The 24,627-nt window shown below is 40.7% G+C and overlaps 1 protein-coding gene and 1 pseudogene across 1 annotated transcript; one reads left to right on the top strand and one right to left on the bottom strand.

Moving 5' to 3' along the window:
• Window positions 1–3,182, bottom strand: part of LOC138596270 (uncharacterized) — a 93,743-nt pseudogene extending 90,561 nt beyond the window's left edge.
• Window positions 3,183–5,022: 1,840 nt separating this feature from the next.
• LOC138596269 (putative ferric-chelate reductase 1) lies at window positions 5,023–22,928 on the top strand. The gene is made up of 15 exons (XM_069667896.1): window positions 5,023–5,209; window positions 5,380–5,516; window positions 5,931–6,028; window positions 6,190–6,370; window positions 6,727–6,924; window positions 7,448–7,549; window positions 7,750–7,894; window positions 12,193–12,300; window positions 12,443–12,558; window positions 12,971–13,057; window positions 20,394–20,485; window positions 21,951–22,009; window positions 22,145–22,285; window positions 22,738–22,757; window positions 22,839–22,928. The coding sequence occupies exons 1-15, from the start codon at window positions 5,023–5,025 to the stop codon at window positions 22,926–22,928; spliced, it is 1,761 nt and encodes a 586-aa protein (XP_069523997.1).
• Window positions 22,929–24,627: the final 1,699 nt, after the last annotated feature.

Below are 24,627 nucleotides of genomic sequence, written 5' to 3'. Positions count from 1 at the left end.
GGTATATTATCATCTGGTGCTGTACTCCCAGTTCAGCAGGAAGTGAGTCCAGTCCTAAAGCATAAGACCGTCGTGTTAGCAGCAAAACAAGCTGATTTTAATACGAGACTTTCTTTCTGTTATGTTTGCAGTTGCAGTGGCTGTATTTGGAACCACATTGTCATTATTCAGTGTATGTGAGACTGTACAGTGGTGAAAATGGTATTAAAATCATACCGGTTCTCTCTTATTATTGACCCTTTCTCTTTGAATGAGTTTTCAGATGATGTTCTGAATGATATAAAAAAAAAGGTCCTAAGGAATTGTATAAAGGAAAAGGTTTGAAAATCATATAATTGTAAAGGTTTTTAGCCTTTTTCTTTCTTTAACAAAGTAAGTTCATGGGAGGACTGTTCAAACCATGCCCACTTTGAACTCTAAATTGAGTTTCTAGCTTAGAGTATGAAAGAGAAGATAAACAACGGCCGACTTCACTCGTTATTTCGGGGGATAGAAACCTTCGCTGCTCATGCGCCATAGTGAAGCTAATGTAGCATAGCCTCCAGGTTCTTGATAAGCACGTCACTGGCCACAGGTTTCACTTTGTTTTCCATCCATGCAGGTTTCTCCAAAAATAATTTTCCGGCCCCTTATTTAAGAGTCAGAGCAGAATAAACTGGTGTTAGGGGCAGGGCTTGGTTTTTTGAAGGCTGTTTTGTGAAAGGGGCGTGGCTTATACCTGTCACGGGGCAGGGTTTGGCTCTGTTTTCAGAGGGGCGTGGATTAAACCTGTAACAGGGGCGTGACTTACAGGGGCTCTGCTTGGACTACTACCTCACTAGAGACCTGCCACGTGCCAGCCTGCTTTAAGACCTCCACCATCATTCCTGTCTCCAAAAAGCCAAGGACCACAGGACTTAATGACTACAGACCGCCTTTTGAGCGCCTGGTGCTCTCACACCTGAAGGACATCACAGACCCCCTCCTGGACCCCCTGCAGTTCGCCTACAGAGCCAACAGGTTGGTAGACGACGCCATCAACATGGCCCTACACTTGCCAGGATTGTTTGTGGATTTCAGCTCTGCCTTCAACACAATCATCCGGCTCTGCTTCAGGACAAGCTCTCCCAGCTGAACGTGCCCGGCTCCACCTGCAGGTGGATCACAGACTTCCTGTCCGACAAGAGGCAGCACGTAAAGCTAGGGAAACATGTCTCTGACTCCAGGACCGTCAGCACCGGCTCCCCTTAAGGCTGCGTTCTTTCCCCTCTGCTCTTCTCCCTGTACACCAAAAGCTGCACCTCCAGTCATCAGTCCGTCAAGCTCCTGAAGTTCATGGACGACACCACCCTCATTGGACTCATCTCTGGTGGGTACGAGTCTGCCTACAGGTGGGAGATTGACCATCTGGTGACCTGGTTTGGTGATAACAACCTGGAGCTTAATGCTCTGAAGACAGTGGAGACGGTTGTGAACTTTAGAAAGAAAGCAGCCACCCCTGCCCCCATGTCAGGGCGACCTGGCAAGAACTCAGGGTTTCCAGTAAAAACAGCATCCCTGGCCAAAAGTGTTCACACACACACACACTCACAGAGGTTGATGTCAGTGAAGGGCTATAACTAGATAAAGAAATGGGGAGTTGGGGTCAGTCTGTCTGATAATGTGAGAGATGTGAGGTTGTTGAACTGTGTATTGCATCCTCAATAAACCCGCAAAGGCTGCAGTTATGATCCTGTTGTAAGTCTCGTTTATCATCATTGACCGCGTTTCCCAGATTCGTTAAGAAGCTCTTAAGCGCTAAGAGCTTCTTAGGAGCGCTCTTAAGAGCGTTGTGAAAGAAGGACGTGTTTCCCAGAGTCGTTCTTAGCTTAAGAAGATCTTTCACTAAGAAGGAAATGTAAGATCAGCCTGACCCACTCTTAACAGCCTTCTTAGCGACCAAACGCTAACTGCAGCCGCGTCAGGGAAAGTTATATCTCGTGACACCGATAACCAACCCAGCAACACCACAGGAGGAGAGGTTCAATGAGGCCCACACACACACCAGGACCCACATTGAACGGGTGTTTGGCAGGTGGAAGTCTCGTTACCAATGTATCCATCGTTCGTCGGGGGGGCTGCGCTTGTCACCTGTGAAATGTTGCCGCGTGATTGTTGTCACAGCCATGCTGCACAACATAGCAGTGCGCGTTGGAGCAGATGAGCCGCCTCCTGTGGATGAAGATGGGGAAACATCGGAAGACGAAGCCCCCAACCCCGCCCCCCGCGAATCCCGAGCAGCACTCCACCAAGCTGGTGTCCAGACCAGAGAGGAGCTTGTGAATCTCTTTTGATGTCTATCAGCCCCTACCCCGTCACCACCAGTCACCAAGCACTGATATCAGCACCACCCTACTCCCAACATTAAAGCCACTACCATCACACAACCCATATCAATTATCATGTATAGGGCTTGAAAGCTAGGAAATGACGCAAAATGATCCACACAACACATGGTTGAAAAGGAAAAGTAGTTTATTAAAAAAAAACAAAGAGAAACAAAAAGCAGTGGCACCGCTGTCGTTACTGGGCGTCTGCATCTGCATCACCTGCAATGAAGGGAGATTGATTAGTGAAATTGAACGGGATACATTGTGCAATGCGGAGAAAAAAAAATAGAAATGCCCCTTACCTCCATCCTGGGGGAGAATTATTGGGACCGAGATGGAGGGACGGTTGAACTGCACCTCGGCAAGTGCCAGCTGTCTCCGGTGCAGCTCCAACTTCTGGCGTTTGATCTGCACCGTCTCCTCCTGGAGGGCAGTCTGTCTCTCCAGTTGGCCCTCTATCCCCCGCAGCACCGCCAGTTTCTCCCTCTCGAGACGCACCAGCGTCTCGCTGCAGGTGCAGGTCGTTATGGGGGGCCGCCCTGTTAAGCCTCCCTGCATGCGGACACCGGGCCCTGCTGGTTGGCGCGCGGGGACAGGGCTCGGTTGTGGGGGGTCGTCCTCTCCTGGGGACATGTATGTCGCCGCTCTGCTCCCAGATGGCTCCTCCTCCTCCTCCTCCTTCTCGCCCTCGCTGTTTTCTGAGAAGCCCTCGTCCCCCAGAAGATCGATGCCCCCACTAATGCCTTCTGAGGCCGTCTTTCCAATTATGGAAAGGACTTTTTCCTCGTCCGGAGTGAGGGTTGTAGCACCAGGTACGCCACCACCCGTGCCCATGCTCTCTCGCCTCACCTTTGCACTTTTTTTTTGGTTTGGCTTTGGAACTCCTGCCACTTCTTTCGTACAGCACCCCAGTCTCGCAGGCCACAGGGACTAGAGGGGGACATCTTTTGGGCTATGGCCTGCCAAATTCGGTTCTTTAATGCAATGTTTTTTTGCCCTTTGTTCCCCCAAATAACACATCACGGTGCTGCCAGACCTCGTCCACTAATACGGCCATCTCCTCTGCGGTAAACGAGGGTGACCTCTTGTTTCGTTTGCTGGCTGCTTTTTCCATTCTCACATGTGTGTGCCTAGCCACAGGGGGGTATATATGCGTTAATGGGCTTGATTACTACTTGGATACACCTGTTAGCTGTGATCACACACACACACACGCGCGCGTAGCCTAATTGCACCTGTGTGTGGGGACCACAGGGTGTTGTGTGTGATTTATGCGCTGATAAAGTGGTGGGTGATCGATTTGCCTGGCATCAATTGATTTAGTTTCAGCACCACGGCGGTGGACAGCTCCCACTAAGAGCTTCTTAAGAAGCTTCTTTGGCGGGATCTTTAGAAGGCAGTTAAGAACGCGTCTGGGAAACACCCCTATCTTAGCGCTCCTTCTTAGCCGAACCCTTCTTAAGAGCCTTCTAAAGTCCTTAAGAACGATCGAATCTGGGAAACGCGGCCATTGTCATCGAGAAAAGCGTCAACATTTGCTACAGTTATACATCCATCCGTTACTAAGTAAAATATTTATCCACGGCTAAAGGTAGATGAGGACGAGCTTGAAAGAAAAACTAACTTGGACCAGACATCAATCAAATGCATCACATCACATCACATCAAAACAGACTAATCAGATCAAATTGTCATGCATCGCATCAAAAAAATAGAGGTGCTGCTTCAAGCTAAGGAGGAGAGCTGGTCTGCAACTACTAGCCTGACGCATAACGCGAGTGAACTATGAATGGGACAGAAAAGAGTTCGGACAAAAAGAGCCCCAGTAGATCTCCCAGGTCTCTACCAGCATTTCCACTGGCAGGTTCGGGCAGCAACAAGAACTGCCACCACAGCTCTTGCAGGTCGCGGCAGGTCTTGTTAGCTACTGCTAGAAATCTTGCAGGTTAAATAGACCACAAAATTGTGACGTGATTTTGGAGAATGACGCATGTCAACTTTGAAATCAATTGAGCTCAAGTTGCTTGCTTGAACTAGCTCACAGGCATTGCTCCATCAAAATAATAATAATGCCTTTGTGTGTTTTCCCTCATGGGATTGTGTGCCCCACCCTTATTGTTTTCACCTGTGTCTGGTTAGTTTCACCTGTGTCTTCTAACCACATGATTCTTTTTGGATGTTTAGCTTTACATGCTGTCCTTGCACTCCAACAATAGCTTTTTGTTGTTACTTTTTGAGTTTCATTAAAAACCTGCTTAAAGTCTGCAATTGGGTCCTCTTCCCTTTGTTTTATAACCAAGTTTGACAGTACCAGGAAATTCATTTTAATATCTCACAAGGAAAACAGGAAACATTTTTGCCTCGAACCATCAGAGACTCACACATATCGCTTTCTCTCATTTGTATGTATAAAGCACAGACACAAAGAACACACACATAGACATCCTGCAACCATCCCCCATCTACCCTATAACTATGTGTAGGCAACTCGTAATAAACAAAGCAGGAACACAACTGTGGCCTCCTCCTAGTACTCCGTACATCCCTCCTCTCAGTCATTGTTTTCCCATAGACTCCGCCTGAGCTCCTCAAAGCTGAATAGTAGCATTGTAGCACTCATGGTCGCTGTTTTTCTCAAGCTATATTTTTAGTATGAACTGATCATTTCACTGAAATGAACCACGTTGTGTTGCTTCTGGTGTTTGTTGTACCTGTTGTTTGCTGCTACAGCTCAGGTCAAGTTATGGATAGCTGTGAAGACATGCGACCACATCATTCTGGGTTTACCCCACAGACAGAACCTGCGCCCTTTACTGTCACTACGGACAACAACAGGTACAAACATGGAGAGGTGGTGAAAGGTAAGGATTAATATTAAAGGTTAATATATTTATAACATTTGATTGATGTAGTTTATCGGGTATGTGATTTGCTAAATGTTAGGCTAATGAACACAACCTTTTGTATTGCATTTCATTGTGAGTAAGGCATAATGTGTTGTCAACACTGGAATGTTTTGTTTCTTTTTTAGTTAAGCTCCAGGCTCCAGCCTCAAAACCATTCATTGGTTTCCTATTACAAGCTAGAGAGGTGGGGGGGCTGTCTCCTGTGGGCTCCTTTACCCTGATGACAGGGTCCGCTCAACTTCTCACCTGCAGCCAGAAACTTGTAAGTTAACTCCCATAGAAAGTGAAAAACTTGCTAATTGATTAAGAAATGAAAAAAAGAAATAATGATTGCACAACTGGCAAAAACTGGTTGTACAATAGGCTATTACTACTTAACTTAATTTAGAAGTCACATTTATTTACCCATCTTTGAATACAAAGTGTTTTTATTACACATGTTAAATAGAGAAGGAAACATTAAATGTTCTTCACAAAATGGAAGACCTAAATGAGGACAAAGCAAACAACGAAATACAGGAAAATGTAATATGGTAATGCTCAGAGCTCACTTTACAATCAATATATGTAGAAACTTGTAATACAAAAGAAATGTTTTAAAATGATAGGGGGAAAAAAAGTGAGAAACACATGGTGTCTTCATTATCTCTGTTTGCGTGTGTATGGGTTCATGTAGAACTCAGCTGTATCCCACAGATCCAAGTCTATGAAGACTATTATTCAAGTGACATGGAAAACAGAAGTAACAGCTGATGTGAAATCCATTCAGTTCTAGTAAGCTTCAATTTATTTTTCTATTTGCTTCTACTGTGGTCTTTTCTATAGCCATCTCAAGTGCATAACAAAGTTAGCCAATACTGAATAGCATAATCCTTGTTTTTCTACAAACGTGCTGGATATACTGTTTAATTAAACTGGTTTTGATGTACCTGCAGTGCATCCTTCGTGCAGAATTTCAGGACATTCTGGGTTGATATTACAAGTCCTCGCCTGACCTTCACTAATGACAGTACTGGTGGATCTACAAGTCCCCCAACTACTCCGTCAAAAACCAGTCCCACCACTACAAAGACACAAACATCAACTACTACAGTACATGAGCCTTCACTATCTGCTGTAAGCAATAATGATGATTAAAAACAGGGTATGAAACTAGTTGTTTTCTTTCCAGACCAGCAAGTACATCCATGTCAAGCTGACAGACCCTGCAGCCAAGTACAGCTTAATAAAAAATCAGCAATCTTCAGGGTGGAAAAAGTACAAGGACTATAGTGAAAGATGAGAGGTTAATATTGATTGCATGCTATCAGGTTGGATTTGGAAGCAGTGTCTTATAATTGTTCTGACCAACCATAGTATAGCTAACTATTCATAAAGAATTATGCATAAGAATGATGAATTATGCATTATAACATTATGTAGGAATAAACTGTAATTAACTCGGCTATACTGCTTTGGTCTTTTGCATACAGGAAACTGTCTCCAGTACAGACTGTGGTATCACCAAGGTGTGTTTCAGTCAGCCCTCAAACTGTGACCCTACAGTCAGTAATGACTGTTATTTCATGTCAGCCAGGATTTTGTCTTCCAGTGATGTAACTGTACGCTTTGAGATGAAAGGATCTTCTGATGGATACATCTCTTTTGGATTCTCAGATGATCAGATGATGGTAACTTGACAACAAAATGCTTAATTCTATGACATATTTCATTCTTTTAAACATTTCTAAAAAATATAGGGCTCTTGATATAATTGAACATTTGATATAATTTTAAAGGAAGAATATGCGACTTTTAGATAAGTAAGTAAAATGGATGGTGCAATTGAGCCACAGCATCTTAGACCAAAACAAAACAAATGTTGTCTTTCGTCCTCCGCCACACTTTACAGAAAGAGCAGGTCTAGACCGACTCTTTGTAAGTGTGTAAGTGTGAGCATGAAAGTTTGTCCATGAGTGTTAGCCCTGTGATTGATTGACATCTGGGATTCGCTCTAGCCTCCCCACAACCCTGAAAAGGATAAGAGTTATAAATAATGGATTGATGGATTAATGGATGGATGGATGGATGAAATTGAGACTGCACGTTCATGCTCAGTATACCATTAGTGCTCTAAGAATTACATTGTAGTGTTTAAGACCATGTGTGATATAAAAATCAATTGTGTAATTCTTAACCTCTGTATTTCTTCAGGGGAACGATGACATTTATATTTGCGGCATAGGAAATAATGGTCTCGTGCAGTTGCAGCATGCCTATTCAACAGGAAGAAAAGCCCCACAAATTCTTCCCTTGGTACTGACGTTTTTCTGATTCCGTTCATTTAAATCTGGACAGACTTTTTTTGTTGTTAGACATTGACAAAATATAGACATTGACAAAATGATTACGTATTATAACATATTTTATGCTGTATTTACTGTCGCTTCTCTTACAATGACTGCACTAAAACATTGTGGATTCAACTTAATGATTAACTTATTTCTGTCCGCCAGGGAAACGTTTCTGATATAAAAACATCAGTAGAGGGCAGGGTGATCAGCTGTTCTTTCATCTCAAGGAACACCATTTCTACTCTGAAGACCACTGGCTTCAACAAAACCTACCATCTCTTGTTTGCCCATGGACCCAGCAACAATGGTAATGAAGACATTGTGTAATGGTGCAGAAGGTAGCTAATTATTTGTGAACAAGGATGAAGATGTAACTTACTCCTAAAATAAGGGTCTCCAAACCAAGGTCTCCCTGCCATGGAATTAGTTATCGACCAAACTGGTCCATGCGAGGGACTACATGAATTTAAATGTATATAGTCCTTGGTATGTAATATATGATCTTGATAAGCAATTTTAAGCACTTGATATACACTTGACATCTGTTGTATGTTGATCAAATTCAGAATCTGAATCCACGGAATTGGCCAGGGAGGTTTGTGAAAACAAGGCTTCATCTAATATCATGGAAAAAGTCAAATGCGTCCCACTTAATGAGTTACAGTGTTTTAAAAAAGGGAAAAAAAGGATTTGATTTATGCTTTTCATGGCAGATTACAGCACTAATTTAGTGAAACACTCCTTTATAAACTCACCCTCTTCAAACAGTTGTCCATGCTGGATTATGAGTTTAGTTGTCTCAATTCCCATTTAGCATTTTACTGACTGAGCTTGTCCCAAAACAAATATTCTCCTATTGCCCCATGAGAAGGAGCTACATCTGCATCTTGCATCATGATCCTTCACTGTTTATAATGCATTTTAGATTCAGCCAATATTCCCTTAGCATTAGAGATTACATTTTTGCACAAATTCATATGCATTGTAGCAATTTACTGAGTTAATTTACTTTTTTTTAAGTTTACAATATTTGTCAATGAAACAATGGTATGTATATGCAAATACTGAAATGACCCTTAATTTTGTAAAATATGAATAGACCAAATCGCAGATACACTTTGAAACTGTAGGACCTTTTCACAGGAGTCATTTTGTCCGTGTATAGGTTTAGAAATTGCTTTTCATTTGAAGTTCATAAGTTAGGTAAAAAGCCTTGGAAATGTACAGTTTGTTATTTGATTATTTTCATGTTTACCTCAGATAAAGACAGCTAACCCCTATTTATACATTTTTCACTTCATGTGCTGTACACAGTTGGTCCAGTAGGTGGGGCTCTGCACTCTGACACTGACAAGAGGTCTTAGCTTTGGTTAAGGGGTAAAGGCAATAGAAAGAGATGAAAATACCAGAACACGCTTCACATTCAACTGTGTGACTTCTTGTCGGAACCCATCGGCTATAGTCTGACTACAATATAGCCAGTGGGAGCAACAGTAAACATGTCTGGCATTCCGGTTTAGTCAGCATTTAAAGATAAAGACAAGACTTTCTTGCACTGCATTGCTTGAAGTCCAATTAGAAATTTGAGAAGCAACCTTGAGTTCAGATTAAAAGTGAAGTGAAATTCGCCAATCCAAACACACAGAGGGTTACACAGAGGCTGCACATACTTCAGCGGTATGAAACCAAAAAAGAAACTCTTGTGACTTGCAATTAATGGGTCTTAAGAAATAACAACATAATGATGCAGATTTGTAAAAAGTAAACATGCAAGAATCTGAAGCAGATTCTACATTTTTATGTAGAATCTGTAAAAAGTGATTAGTAAACTGTTAAAAGCATATACATATACAAATACACACTAAAATGGTGCAAAATGCAATCAGGGTAATTCATAAATTATGTGAGTAAAGGCACAAGTGGCTGGGTGAATGACCCCAAAGGCTGCTATGTAAAGTGCCAATCTCCAATCATGATTAGAGCCCGACCGATATTGGATTTTTGGGGCCGATCCCTCTGTCTGTCTATAGCACCGTAACGCCAGGGACACACCGGACGAGGAAGCACTGCGAAGCGCCGCGCAACGAAAATCGCACATGATTTCATGTGTGACTTCCTGCCAGGATTGACGTGATTGCTGCAGGGCGCGAGCCAGCCGCGGAGGTGCGCGCCGCCGCGCGTCTGGTATGAACGACACAATTGGTTAACATGGGCGCCGCAGCTATTCGCGGCGCTTCCTCGTCCGGTGTGTTCCCGGCGTAAGGAGCTGCAGGTGTGACGAAGGGCGGAATAGACAGACGCGTGCATAAGTGGCCCAGCTGCTGAAATAGAACATCTATCAGAGCAGGAGTAGGAAACACTGCAACAGCTGCTGTTTGAGGAATCTGATGTTTTTACTAGGGATGCTGAGAATGTATGCTGTATCAAAGATCTTAATCTGCAGATACATGTGAAAGATAATACATCAGTCCAGAAATGTTATAGTTCCATCCCACATGAAGTAAAACGACTTGCAAGAAATCCACATCTTCCTATCACCAGACTGTGTATGGGAAAAGGATGGCCTTCTCAGGTTTTGCAACATACTGGACAGTCTGAGGGTTTTCAATCTTTGGGGAGCACATACACCTGGGCTTTGTGAAAGACAAATCCAGAAACATGACAGCTTTCATCACACCTTTGGGCCTATATGAATGGGTTTGCATTACATTTAGTCTGACAAATGCCCTGGCAGCCCTTCAAAGCTGTATGTAAAGATTCTTGGAGGGTCTAAGAGACCCTCAATGTTGTACACCTTACCTGGATGACGTTCTGTGTATTCCAAAACATTCAGTGAGCATCTTAAAGATGTGAGAAAAGTGCTTAGCTGAATGGTAGAACTTGGACTTAAACTTTGTCCTAAAAAGTGTGAACTGTTCAGGCGTCAAATCAGTTAAGTTGGCAGGATGGTGTCTGGAGATGGTATTCATGTTGATCTAAAAGACCTTTAACCGGTATTAAAACTTAAGAGAGAGAAGTAAAAACTGTATTGGAAGTGAGGACCCTACTGGACTTCCTAAGCAATTATAGGTCTCTTATCAAGGATTTTTCACGCTTAGCAAGACCCCTGTTTGAGCTGTTGTATCGAGCACTGTGAAATCAGCAGCTAAGCACAAAAAAGGAGAAAATGTCAGAAAAAAGGGTACAAAGGACAGTTATCAAAAACTCCAACAAAGACTTATTATCACCAGGCGATTGTTTCAAAGTTTGTGAACTTGCTCACCCATTTACCAATCCTGGCAGACCCTGACTTTGACAGATGCCTCCAATGAAGGTTTAGGTGCTGTGCTGTACCAGGAATTGGAAGTTGCAGGACTACTTGCACCAACATTCACAGTGTTCAACGACAACAACCCACTGACCTACGTCTTGAGTACTGTCAGAACAGTCAGATTTCCACTTTGACATCGGGTACAGGCCTGGAAATCGATGCTGATGCTGATGCTGACACCTTTTCTAGATATCCACCTTTAGAAACACCTAGACGACTAGAAATTGTCTGCTACTTAACTCAGACAAAACTGAAGTTATTGTGCTTGGCCCCAAACACCTTAGAGATTATTTCTCTTATGATATAACTGGCATCAGCCTGGCATCCAGCACCGCTCTTTGAAATCTGGGAGTTCTATTTGATCAGGATATGTCCTTTAGCTTAGAAATAAAACCAAATTTCAAGCACAGTCTTTTTTCATCTTTGCAACATAGCAAAGCAAATAGCAAATCCTGTCTCAAAACGATGCAGAAAAACTAGTCCATGTATTAGTTACTTCTAGGCTAGATTACTGCTCTAATAAGTCTCTAAGACTCTTCAGCTGGTCCAAAATGTTACAGCTTGTGTACTGATAAGAATTAAGAAAATCCTTCCTGTATTAGCTTCTTTGCGCTGGCGCCCTGTGAAATATATAGCTCTTAATGGTCAGGCGCCATCACATCTTCAAGAGCTCATATTCAAGAGCCCTATTACCCCTCTAGAACATTGCACTCCCAGGATGCAGGCCTGCTTGTCTAAGGTCTCTAAGAGTAGTTTGGGAGGTAGAGCCTTCAGTTATCATCCTTTGGAATCATCTTCCAGTCAGGGTCCAGGAGGCAGACATCCTCTCTACTTTAACCTCTTCTACTTTTCACTCTAAGAGTAGGCTGAAAACTTGAGCCAGCATAGTTATGCTGCTATAGGCTTGGACTGCCAGGGGATCTGACAAACAGAGGTCATGAGGTTCATTTTACTGACACCATATGTTAGCTATTATTATGTTATCATAACTGATTTATAAAATATGACACTGGAGTCTTCAATGTTTGCTGATAGAAACTTTTGCATGTTTGCTGTAATGGGAATAATAATCATAAAAATCAAACTGCTTGCTGCTGCAAAAAGTAACAATATGCAGTAAATAACAGTTTCTGTTTGAAAAAGATAAGCAGTATTAAGAAGCTGAATTGTGCTAATATTAAGAGAGAAATTCCCACCCATTTTATTTTCTGAAGAAAACTACATTCATTATTCGTAAGTAAAAAAACAAACAAAGACTTGATCATTCAACTCTGACCAAACTTTATCTCCGACAGGACAAATCAAGTTCCATATAGCTACCTTTGTCAGTGTGGATAAGGTAGACATTTCTATACCTCGACTTGTCAGAAAAGCTGGATGGCCTCATATCATAAAAGCACATGGTAAGATCCTGCCCAAAGTAGTCAACAATTGCACCTAATTGTATAATACAGAGAGAAGTTTTGTTTTGGGATAAGGGGAACGAATAGATGTTATGTGATTAAAACAGCCATGAAAGCATTCTAACATTGACTTGTGTTTCAGGAACACTGATGCTGATAGCCTGGATGACCACTGGATCACTGGGAATGATGGTAGCCCGATATCGGAATGGATTTGCCAAAGGAAAGAAGCTGTGGGGCAAAGACATCTGGTTTCTGGTGAGACTTTGTAGACACAGCAATGTATCACAAAGGTAATATTATGATATTTATAAGGGTCAGATCAGGTTGTCTTTTATGGAGAGACTTTGGAACAAAAATATTTAGAAAAGCAACCTTGAATTTTTTAATATCATACACAGAAGTCAGCAGTATCATTAAAATATACATTCTTAAAGCAAACACATACATTTAAAATTGTTCATCAAAAACTTTTCAAGTCAAGAAGCTGAGATGAAACTATTTACATGAGATTAATTAAGTGCCCAAATTATTTGTAAAAACATAGGACGTTCTACTCTACGTATTACTTGGTCCAAGCCTACCCTTGTACTTGATCCTGCACATGTCTGATAAGCTCTGTATGTGTTGACTTGTACAGTATCATGTTTTACCGTTTGTGTTTCTCAAGGTCCATGTTGCTGTGATGAGTGTGACGGTAGCAAGCACAGTCATCGCTTTTATCCTTTCCTTCTCATACGCAAAGGCCTGGTCTGGGGTCAGTATACTAGCACTACTTGGGCTCATATCTCACTTTTCTTCAAAAGACAAAGCCTCAAAATTACACTACAATATGATTCTCATTAAGATAAGATAACACAACATAACATAACATATGACAAGATAAGCTTTATTGATCCACCCAGGGGGAATTTACTTGTGACAGCAGATAACAAAGCAGGCAAATTAAAGGCTTTGGTCAGAATACACAAGAATTTGGCCTTTTAATGTTTTGAAATAACATATAACAGGGACATTTTAAGGTTAGACATAAACTCTGAGACTGAGGGGCTCAGTAGTACTTAATGATTGAAGGAGTGGGCTACGGAAAGTAATGCTTAGGTTACAATGTAAATTTGTATCACTTACAGCAATGTAATAACTTTCTTTTTGTTTATTCAGAGCTTGTTGGTCCTGTTTAACCTCAGTGAATGGGGCAATGGAATTAGATGGATTACTAAAGGGCTGTCAAAGTTAACTTGATCGTTGCTTGTGTTGTATTAACTCTCAGATGTATACGTCACTTTGGACAAAAGCTTCTGGTAATTGAAATTGTATCACTGTGTTGTAGCATATCATCCAAACACTAAAGGAAAAGACAAGTACTGTAAATGAAGTAAGGATAAATAGATATTGTACAATAATGATATTGTCGTGACCTATTTTCAGAAGTATTTGGATCTTGGACTCTACTGGGATATGGTGTTCGAAGGATGTCTGCCCTGAACAGCAGCTCGATATATCCCCCGGTGAAGTCTAGACACTGGTGGTGGAGGTGTTGGTAGATGATGTCTGAGGCTAGTAGGATGAATTAACTTATTGTAAAGATTGGGTGGTTGTATTGGGGAAACCGATGGTTGCAGATATGGATTGGCATGAATGAACTGGAGGCAGAAAAAGCCATATTTAAGAAAACTCCAACGTGCTATTGGACAGATGTGACCAGGTTATGAAAACATATGATGATTACAGGAAATCTGATATCTCTCTCAATAGAATGGTTACTCACTCAGAAGTGAAACAGACAACATGTAATGAAATGACAATGGCATAATCTGCTAAGAAATGAGAGGTTATATTCACATGACACTGAAGAAATTGATACTAAGTCATTGAAATAAATACCTTAACAAATGCAGTAACAAATGCATCCTGCAATAAATATTGAACGTAGCCACCGTGATGTCACCCAATGGTTTCTCAACTGCGTAAATGAAGCCAAAATATGGCCGGTGGCATGTTGGTTTTCTGCAGCCAAGAAGACCATATTTGGATGAGAGAGCGGTGCTGGAGAGGAGTGAGGGGTTGGCAAACGCCAAGTTATCAAACTGTCATTAATTCAGGCTGAATGGTTAAGGGGTAGCTGGTGGGGCCTTGAGCTGGGGAGTGGAGGAGTGATCCAGAGGGAGGTTGGCTGGCTGGCAGGCTTGGTAGGTGGCTGGGCTGCTTGGCAAAATGGAGGTCCCGAAGACGGGGAGAACAGATGTCAGTAAAGGCAGTAGGCAGGCAAACAAACAGGATAGGTTAGCAAGCAGGCTAAAGGCTAAACTTGAGCTGGACTTGTGGCACATAGTACCGGTGTGCCAGATTAACTGGTGCTTGAATTAACTGGTGACGGTCACAGATGTGTGTGGGCGTGGCTTATGAATCTGTTGTACACAAAGGAGGAAAATAAATGACTCTACTTCTTCGCTGCTGTATTTCATTAATTAATCGTCTTAAATAAAAGTCTTTTGAGACATTGTGGACAACAGTGTGCTACGTATATTCTGTATGTAAGTGTTAACACACTGCCATGGCACAAATATAAAAACCATTACATGAACAATGTGTTCATTGTAGCATTGAACAGGTGTCGACACAGTCACTTACATTAGACATCGTTTTAAACGGATTTGCAGGTTGGAGTTCCCTGAGACTGTGCAACAAGATACGCAAGCAACGTAGAAACTAAATCCAAGAGTTAATGACAGTTACTTGTGGATAACTCTCTGTCATCTGTGCACGTCAGTGCTCTGGCATCATAAAAACGAGCTCTGAGATGGCCTTTGCAACCACAGCCACACACAGCGGAACATCATAAGTTAATTCAAACTTCAGCTGACCGGTTAATGTGTTTTTTTACACCACAGATGACTCATGCTTTAGATGTATTGAGTTTGAGTTATTGTGATTGATTTGACTATACTCTCTATTTACTCCATGTTTCCGTGGCATTATGTTATTTTAAGAAAACAGAAGCAGAGACGACACGTTTGTAGCGATCAGCGGTGGCGAGTGTACAGTCCATGTTGTCCACAGAAAAATGAATGTTCCAGCAAACTGTGTGTCTTACAATGTCTCAAAAGACACCGATTAATTCATGAAATACAGCAGCAAAGAAGTAGAGTCATTTATTTCCTTGTTTGTGTACAACAGACTCATAAACCACGCCCACACACAACTGTGATCGTCACCAGTTAATTCAAGCACCAGTTAATCTGGCACACCGTCAGTGCAGGGTTCTTGTAGACAGTGGTGATTGCTTGATGTCAAGCAGGTGTACTGATTGGTGATCCAGGGCAGGTGTGCAGAGAGTGAAGGAGACAGAAGGCAAGGGGGAAGGGAGAACAAAAACACACCAAGCACTCCTCACTCACTCTTAAAATAAGGAAAATAACCCTTTGTGAAACGGAAAACTCAGAGTTTCCCTCATTTCAGGGTTAACAGACTCAGTTTTCAATAAACCTGCTTTGTGAAACGGACCCCAGGTAGACAGATGTCATGGTGAACGAACTGTAACACAAACATGCTACAGTCTGTGTCTATGGCTGGTCCATTTACTCGTGAATGAGCTCGTTTAAAGCCACTGTGAGGAGTTTTTTAATGGTTATGAAACAGACTGAAATTAATTGTCATTACTCTATATGAGCTACAAAAGCAAACCAGACCATCAGTGACAAGATTGATTGTTTCTATATAGTTATTTTTAATGCCTGAACCCACTGGCGGGTTGTGTAAGACGAAGCGATTAACTGCGCGTTGCCTTTGTTTACATTTTTCAGGGCAGATATGAGTGAGTAAAGTGAGTGATACATATGACCGTTAAAGAAAGCAACTAACTAATGCTAAAATTTAAGTGTGTGTGTGTGTGTGAGTGAGAGAGAGAGAGAGAGAGAGAGAGAGAGAGAAAAAAAAGGTGTGTCTGTCTCAGGACAGGCAGAGACCGAAATGGAGGTTAGCAAGCCATGAGAGCTGTTGAATTGGAGGGAAGTGGAGAGCTTGTGAGCTTTTGAGCTTCAGAACAAACAACCCCCAGAAACAATTTAGGTCTTCCGTTTTTACAGACCTGGCCAGGGGGAGGGGTTTTCACGTAAAGGTGTGAAAACCTAGAGGCTGCTGGGAGTTTGAGTGTTAAGTTCAGCTGCCATTTTAAAGTCCATAAATGAACACATTGCAATATTGGAGATGCAGTGAATGCCAACACTGGTTTTACCTGTCTGTCAGCAAATAGCAAATTATTTGTTAGATTTATCTCTTTTCTGTACTCTAAAGCATGAAGGGTTATTAAAATGCAAGTATAAAGGCAAGTATCAGGCTCGGTATATAGGTTTTATTTGTAGATTTGATTATTCTGGACACTACTGTAATTGTTACCTCATTAATTCAAGAATAACAGGCATATGTGTGGCCTGAAAATTAAATTTCAGACAAATGTTTTTCCACCAGCAGAAATCCTGATCTTACTAGTGTACAAACAATGTATTTTTTTAGGTGAGCGTTGGGATAAACACTTTCATCTTTAATGATTTATTGTACTGATTTGAAAAAAACCTTCAAGTCATATTTTGTGGACTCAAATAATTGACTGACAGCAAACTTTATTGTTAGGAAACATAATCAACAAAAAAGAAAACCAACTACTGTAATTAATTTGGTACAATAATGTCAAACTTAATGTTTAAAGCAACGTGCATATAACATTGACTATAAAAAAACATCATAAACTATTTATAATTAGGATTTACATTACATATTCACACTTTTGATGATGTTAGAGGCAAGGCGCCCACTAACAGGTGCTCTTGGTTGCTCCATGTGAAACCAGTATATTTCATCAGACCCAATAGATTGTCTGCTATTCTTTCCACATGATCCATGCCCAGGACGTTGTGCTTATCCGCAGCCTACGAAAGGACAATAATAATAATCACTTGTTATGTAAAGTTGTTACGACCTCACCAAAGGCTCTCAAATCAAAGAGGCCAAACATAATAAAGAGTCAGAGTTTGCCAAAAACAACAAGAATGTATTCATCAAATCAAAATAACCCACAAAACAACCCATTTCAAAATCAAACTTAAACAAATACTGATGGGCCGGCCAAACCAAACAAAAGCAGGAAGACACTCAGACCAGCCCACAAAGGGCCGTAGGATCTGGTGTCTTTCCTCCTTCCCTAAACTTAACCAAAAGCTAAACCCTAGTAAAGAAACAAAACCGAAAACTAGACTACCGGTCCCATCAGAAAATAATTAAAGAAAGCACAAAGCACGCTCAAATTAACAAAGGAGTAGCTTCAGCTGCTCCTGCTGCTGCTGTGAAGCCCTCAGACAAAGAGGAAGAGAGAGTGTCGTGTTTCTGCCCCTCCCTTTTATGGGCTCTCCTCCATCAGGTGAATCACCCACACCTGAAAGAATTAACAGGGTAAGAACAGACCTTAACACAAACAACCAGTAGGGGGAGCGCATGTAACAAAAGTACAGACAATAGGATCATTACATTTTGGTTATCATTTTCTGCTGATGTTCAAGCCCCCTTACCGGTTCTCCTTAGTACCACCAGCGGGTTTAGGAGAAAGAGACACACACTCTCTCCATCCAGAGACACAGTCTGGATGGAGAGAGTGTGGGGTTGCAGGCCAGGTGGAGGCAGGGACTGCTGTGGGCTACATGCAGGGATAAGAGGCTTCCAAAGTGTAGATGCCACCTGAGATTTAAACAGAACAGGACAATGATAAGTAATAAAGATTAGGTACTTAATGGTGTCCTCTCATTATATCATTATATACAATAAGACATAACTATTGAATAAGATGAGATAAAATAAATATATATTTCCCACTCTACTATGACATTATTGATGTGTATTTTCTATCTCTCATCTACATGTTGCCTATTGGGAAGCACTCTGTATTTTGTGATGACAGGGTCTTAGAGCTTTAATGAGGCTTATAATTGTTTCTATTATAACTATTATCAACAAAACACTACAGTGTGATAAAAATGTGAATGTTAACTATACATTAACTGTTGCATAGCTACTACCAGCATTAGCATTACTGTATTCACTTAACTACTGTACATACAGTCCGTGCTCATGTTATGGCCAAGAAAAGTGAACGACAATGAAGGATCGCAGACTAATTAAATGATAATATACCAGTTGCTTTTAAACATGCTGTCGTTCAGCCTCTCATAAAAAAGAAAAATTTGTACACTTCTGTCAGGCCAATCTCCAAGCTGCCTTTTCTTTCCAAAGCCTTTGAGAAAGTAGTGCTCACCCAACTCCAACCATTTTTAAAGAACCATGACATCTATGCCCCTGTGTTATAATATTCCTTTCCTATTTCTTTGCTGATAACATCCAGATCTATCTGCCTTTAAAAACAAAATGTTAAGATACAATGCTGACATTGCTGAACTGTCTATGTGATGTGAAAACTTGGATGGACCTGATCTTTTTGAATGTGAATATATATATATATATAAAGCCTTATCTCCGTCAAAATGACTTTAGAAGAGTAATTTGTGTTTTCATTACAGTACATCCCGGCTCGGGTGTAGAACAGTTGTCTCTGCGGCGTCTTCAGCTTGTACAAAACACTGCCACATGTCTGCTAACTGGGAGGAAAAAGCATGACAGTATTACACCTATTTTGGCCTCCCTTCACTGGCTCTCTGTCCATTTCAGGATTGGTTTTGAAAATTTGTTGTGTCACACGTCAAAACCAAAGACAAACTCAAATGCACGACTCAGAGACCAGAGTTCACAAAAAAACAGTTTCTTTACTGAAACAGTAAACAGGTTACAAGGAAAAAATATCCAGGCAGGCAATCCAAGTAAGAGGGATCAGGCTGAGGCAGAGTCGGGAAACAGGCAGGGTCGATATCAGGATCAAAAACAGATAATAAGGCAGGATACAAAAATGATGGAAGGTATAGGTACGAGACACTATGACAATCTGGCAGAGGGTGAGTAGGGAAGCACATGTTAAATAGTGTGGGGAGTGATTAGGGAATGAGCAGCAGGTGAGGTGAGACTACAGGTGCAGGGACTTGTCTAGATGAGGTATGAGTGGTTAGGAGGTGGAACTGGAGAGGAGGCGGGGTGAGTGAACTATGGGGGAGGGGAGGTGAGAGATGAGGATGACCGTGTCTGAAATGACAGGAGAATTAGTAAACAGAATATTGCAGGCAAAAAGAATGAATATTGCAGGTGTATAACTAAAACCATGACATGTTGATTATTTTAAGGTTTTAAGTGGAATTGCTTCTTCTTATCTTGTAGATCTCCTGCGTTACTACACACCAGTTAGACCACTTGCTCTTAGAAGTCCCAAGATCAAGGCTCAAAAACAGAGCGGATCGTGCCATTGTGGTAGCTTCTCCTAAGCTATAGAACAGTCGCTTGAAATTCCCCACTAAAGACCCATCTTTTCTGGATGGCCTTCAATTCTATTTGAGCTTGACTCTTCCTATTTTATCTTATACTGTCCAGCAATTCTTTTATATTTATTCTGTTTTATCTCTGCTCTTATCTGTCTATTATATTCTCCTATTTTATTTATTTTAGTAGTTGTGTAATATTGTTTATGTGGATTCTCTTGGTTGTACAGCACTTAAGTCAACTTCAGTTGTTTTTAAATGTTCACTATAAATAAACTTGACTTCACAATTACACAACACTTCATCACACATACCGTTTGTTGCAGATGGTCAACTTTTTTCTATATTTCTCCATTGTGTAATCAGGCAGGTTCTTGTTACCAATGCATAATATGTAAAATCTAAATAATGCTATCATTAGACCTACCTGGTATAGGTACTTTTATCAGTAACTGGGGGCAGCTAACATCTGAAATCCAACTATCTCTGTGCTGTCACAGGCAGCCGCAGACACTGAGTTGCCACCGCAGTAATGGCGGCTACACAAGACGAAGGAACACAAATTGGTCGCTGGATTCATATATACTGTCCTAAAATATGTTTTTTCTTTGCAATTTAAGTAAATGTTCTTAAGAGTCTCAGTCTAATAGGTGCAATTCAGTGACAGTATTGCTGTGATTTTTGCAGGGGGCCCATCCTGTGTTAGGCTGCCTGGTTATGATCTTCTCAATTATCCAAACCATGCTGGCTCTGCTGCGCTGTGGACCTCAACATTCACTGTAGGTAAACTGCCATTCAGGTATGATTAATCAAGTCCTCAAAACCCTCCAAAAATATATATAAGTCCTTGTACTGGAACTAAACAAAACATTTGTCAGTGCTTTGATGTCCTGATAGTAGTAATAGTAGGAAGAAATCACATCATTATGGGTAACAGCCGTTGCCCTTACTACATTGCATATGAAGCAAATGAAAGCAAAACTAATAGTTCAAACGTGGTCAGTTGAAGATGGCGTACCTTATGGAACAATACATTCAATTAACATTAAAATTAGCAACTGCCAACTTTTATGGTGAACATAACATGTTCATCAAGTTTTAAAGTTTGGGGCTATGGCTCAGTGGTAGAGTTGGTCGTCTTTCAATCGCAAGGTTGGAGGTTCAATCCCCAGCTCCCTCAGGCTACATGCTGAAGCGTCCTTGGGCAAGACACTGAACCCCAAATTGCTCCCGGGTTGCTCCATACCCAACCGGTCTGAATATGATAACTGATTGACAGTTGGGCACTTAACAGAGCAGCATCTGCCATCAGTGTATGAATGTGTGTGTGAATGGGTGAATGTGATATGAAGTTTAAAAGCAGCTTTGAGTAGTCGCAAAGACTAGAAAAGCGCTGTATAAGTACAGTCCATTTACCATTTTAAACAAATATGTCAGCCTTTCTGTGTTTGTGAGCTAATGAATTTGTTAACAGCTGCCACTGACTGAACAAACTTCATAACTCCAAGTAAGGCAACTTCTGTGACATCTGTTGGCACAAATTATAGTATAGGGTATAGTGATGTGGTCTCTAGTTCAGGGCTAAGACCCGACTTGAAAGCTGCGGCCTGTGGCATCTTTGACACTAGCCATCATTATCATTGTTACCAGGGACAAGACAGGAACTGTTATGCAGACTTAGACATTTAATGTTTTAAGCCTTTCAGACCTCTTTCCCCTGTCTATCACTCTAATACTGTACTGTCTGACTAACAATCGAGTTGTAGCGGTTTCACCATGCTCTAGGGGTGCCAGCCAAAATTTAAACTGACAATTTTTTTTTCATAGTTTACATGATTCAAAACTGCCACAAGGATACCATAATCAGCCGTTTCACAGACGGAGATGTACCCAGGTGGATGTGATATGGATTTTTTGTAGTTCCAGGTGTTAAACATAAATAAATAAATAAATAAAAATTCAGCTAATATTAACACATTTTACGTTGTGTTTAATGTTTAATTTAATTTTTTTTTAGACTAATAAAAGCATGTTTTGTCGCTGCATCTAATGAAAGTTCTTTGTTTCTGTAACTAATTGTCCTTAGTTTTGTGAAACGGTTTAAGGCAACGGGTTTCCACACAAATTTCTAGTAAAGTTAACTAGCTCGGGTTAAGAGTGCAGAAGGCCAGTACTGTTTTTCTTCTAGTGAGGACAGTGTCTTTCAGTAGCATCATTTGATATTTTCCCTCTTTCCTTTGACAGGAGGTTTCTGTTCAACTGGACACATGCTTTAAATGGAGTGGTAATAAAGGCTTTATCTGGTCAGTTCTTGTCTCACATTACAAATTGATAAAAGTCAACATTGTCTTCTGTCTTTGTATATATTTTAATAACCCCTTTAGAACTTTTACTATGAACACATTATCAACACAAAGAATTTTTGTGACATCACACAGTGGCGGCCATATTGACGGGCTTGAAGTTAATTGACAGCTCTCTGGACCAATGGCTGATGAAAGTGATGGGTGGTTTTGTTGGCTGGGAAGTTTTGTTCTTCATCCTGCTGAATGTCACTTTAAAATGGTTTCACAGAAAAGGTAAAAACTTATTTTTGGTGAGTGCCCCTCTCCGGGGGCTTAAGCCTTGTTTTATTTACGTCATGTAAATGCTTTATGTGTTATTGGCACTATGCACAGAATTTATGTTAAATTAAAAAATTTTCACGTCAGGCACAACAAATATGACCTTGGCAGGTCACAGTAGCTACTAGCAGTTCCACTTGCAGGCCTCTGTATCAACCAGAAGTAATAATGTAACTTTTATTAATATTATAAGTGACTATTATCGATCAAACATTAAATACAACTAATATTAGTCTCGGTAGGTCACGGTAGCTACTGGTAGTTCTGTGACAAAAGTTTGCACACAGTGCCTTCTCACCACCACATTAATTCAAAAGTTGGCTGCGATTTTGATGGGAAAATGTTTTACTTGTTCAAGTAGGCTATACTAGAGCAGCTTTAACATTTTTCTTGTGTTTGGATTACAGATAATTTGGAGTCAAAGATGGTAAGAGAAACAAATGTTTTAAGTGAATCAATAACATACTGATGCTGCTGATTTTTAATGTTAATTGCATTGTTTTGACAGACAACTGCTGAAGTCCTGCTGTTTGCACTGTTCTTCTTGGGAAACCTTGCCTTTTTGGTGGCACTGTTGGTTGGAATTGGGATGTCATAAGAAGATCAATGACAGGGCAACAGCAACTCATATATATCATATATCAGGAATTTGTTTGTTTTTACTTTTCTGAAACTGCATTATATTGCTTTTTGTATTGCAAATATATTGTTTTAATGTAATTAGTTTGATCCATTTTTTTTCAATTTAGGAGTTTATTTTTTAAAGATATATTTCATGTAATGATACCTTGTAAACATGAAAGTTAAGTCAAAACTTATGTATTTCACCACTCAAACATTTGTTATTATGTAGTCAGACAAGGATGAGATTATCAGCACTGATAATCAAAAAAACCCTTTTTAAAAGTTATGGACTGTACAAACATGAATATTTTTAACACATTTTTTAAAACTTATTTTCAAACAATATCTTTTCTGTGCAAGGATTTTATAGGTCAAATATCATGACATCAAGCTGACCACTAATTACCCTTTGATGCCATTTTAAATGAATAGTTCTGTTTCTTCTTCAACTGTATGAGTTTCATATGTGTGGCTCACAGCATTGATAAGAACAAGTTACAATTCTTGAGATCGACTGTTGAGGACATGCCAATTATGTGCTTTAAAATTAACAGTAATGCCTGTTTTCTGGTGTTGGTTCTGATGGTGGTGGACAAATGCTATCAAAATTAGAGGTTAACCTGGAAAACACTGACAGTTAAGTCTCCTCTTGTAAACAGCCTTGTTGTGCATCTTTAGTTTGAAGTATCCTCAATGCCAATGTTATTACATCTGTAAAGACATTGGTTTCACAGAGCTATCTTAAAGCATGTAATAGTTGGTAGTGTTTATTAAAATCTGAAATCAGTTGCCTTTACAGATGGTCTGTATGATTTTTTTTTCTTGCTGTGTCAACATCAGAGATGTTTCAGAAATAGAAGTTTCTGTACAGGTATATATTTTAAAGTGTGAATCTTCGCGTCCCCTCCCGACACAATCAGACACAAGTGGGTTTTCTTTTGACAGGTTTAATGAAGACTCGGTCTCCACCACGAACGGTGAAAACTAATAAAACAAATACACAGTATTAAGCATACAACACGTCAGCTCACACTAAGCGAACATGATGAAGAAAATACAAATAAACGAAAGGAAATACACTCAAATTACCTCATTGGCTGCATGCCAGGAAAGGAGCTTTGCTTTAGCTTCTGCCTTCGATCAAACCAGCTAGCATCATATCTATCAACGTTACGCTCGCGCATCCTGCATCCCCACGGATTGTGAAGACCAAAACATGCATTAATTTAGAACACTGTCATTAAATTCTATCTAAGGAAATACCCTCTTGTTAAAAAAAACCAAAGAATTTTGAGTGTGCTGGTTTAGCTCAGTTGTCAAAACAGTGGTGGCTGCAGCGTCCCGTCAGCCTAGGCATCATCGACTGCAGACAATTCTGTAAAAAAACAATGAGAACAATGAACAAAACTTTTCCATTGCACACAATGCTTGCCTAGGAGTCAAATGTTAAGTGACGTTAGTTTATGAGCCAGTGTCAAAATGTAGCACGTTAGTAGCATGCTAACACTAGCAAGCTAGCTAGCTGTCGGTGAGCTAACATTACCCAAATATAACTACAGGGTTTAACGTGACATTGATTTGAAAATGAGTAGCACGCCAAACACAGCCTAGTAATGCATGTCTATTAACAAGGCAAACAAAAACATAACTTACCTTTATCAGTAGAGCTCTGA

Source organism: Semicossyphus pulcher, unplaced genomic scaffold, assembly GCF_022749685.1.
Source record: "Semicossyphus pulcher isolate SPU_LCO1_2020_fin unplaced genomic scaffold, fSemPul1.0.p SCAF_18, whole genome shotgun sequence".
Lineage (NCBI taxonomy): Eukaryota > Metazoa > Chordata > Actinopteri > Labriformes > Labridae > Semicossyphus > Semicossyphus pulcher.
Note: the sequence above shows the minus strand (reverse complement) of the source record. Positions and strands in the feature narration are given on the sequence as shown.

Excerpts from the sequence above, each read along its gene's own strand:
- LOC138596269 (XM_069667896.1), top strand. The coding sequence starts at position 5,023 with ATGAACCACGTTGTGTTGCTTCTGGTGTTTGTTGTACCTGTTGTTTGC. Across the intron at positions 6,371-6,726 it reads ATGAGCCTTCACTATCTGCT|GAAACTGTCTCCAGTACAGA; the intron begins GTAAGCAATAAT and ends TTTTGCATACAG. Across the intron at positions 12,559-12,970 it reads GCAAAGACATCTGGTTTCTG|GTCCATGTTGCTGTGATGAG; the intron begins GTGAGACTTTGT and ends GTGTTTCTCAAG.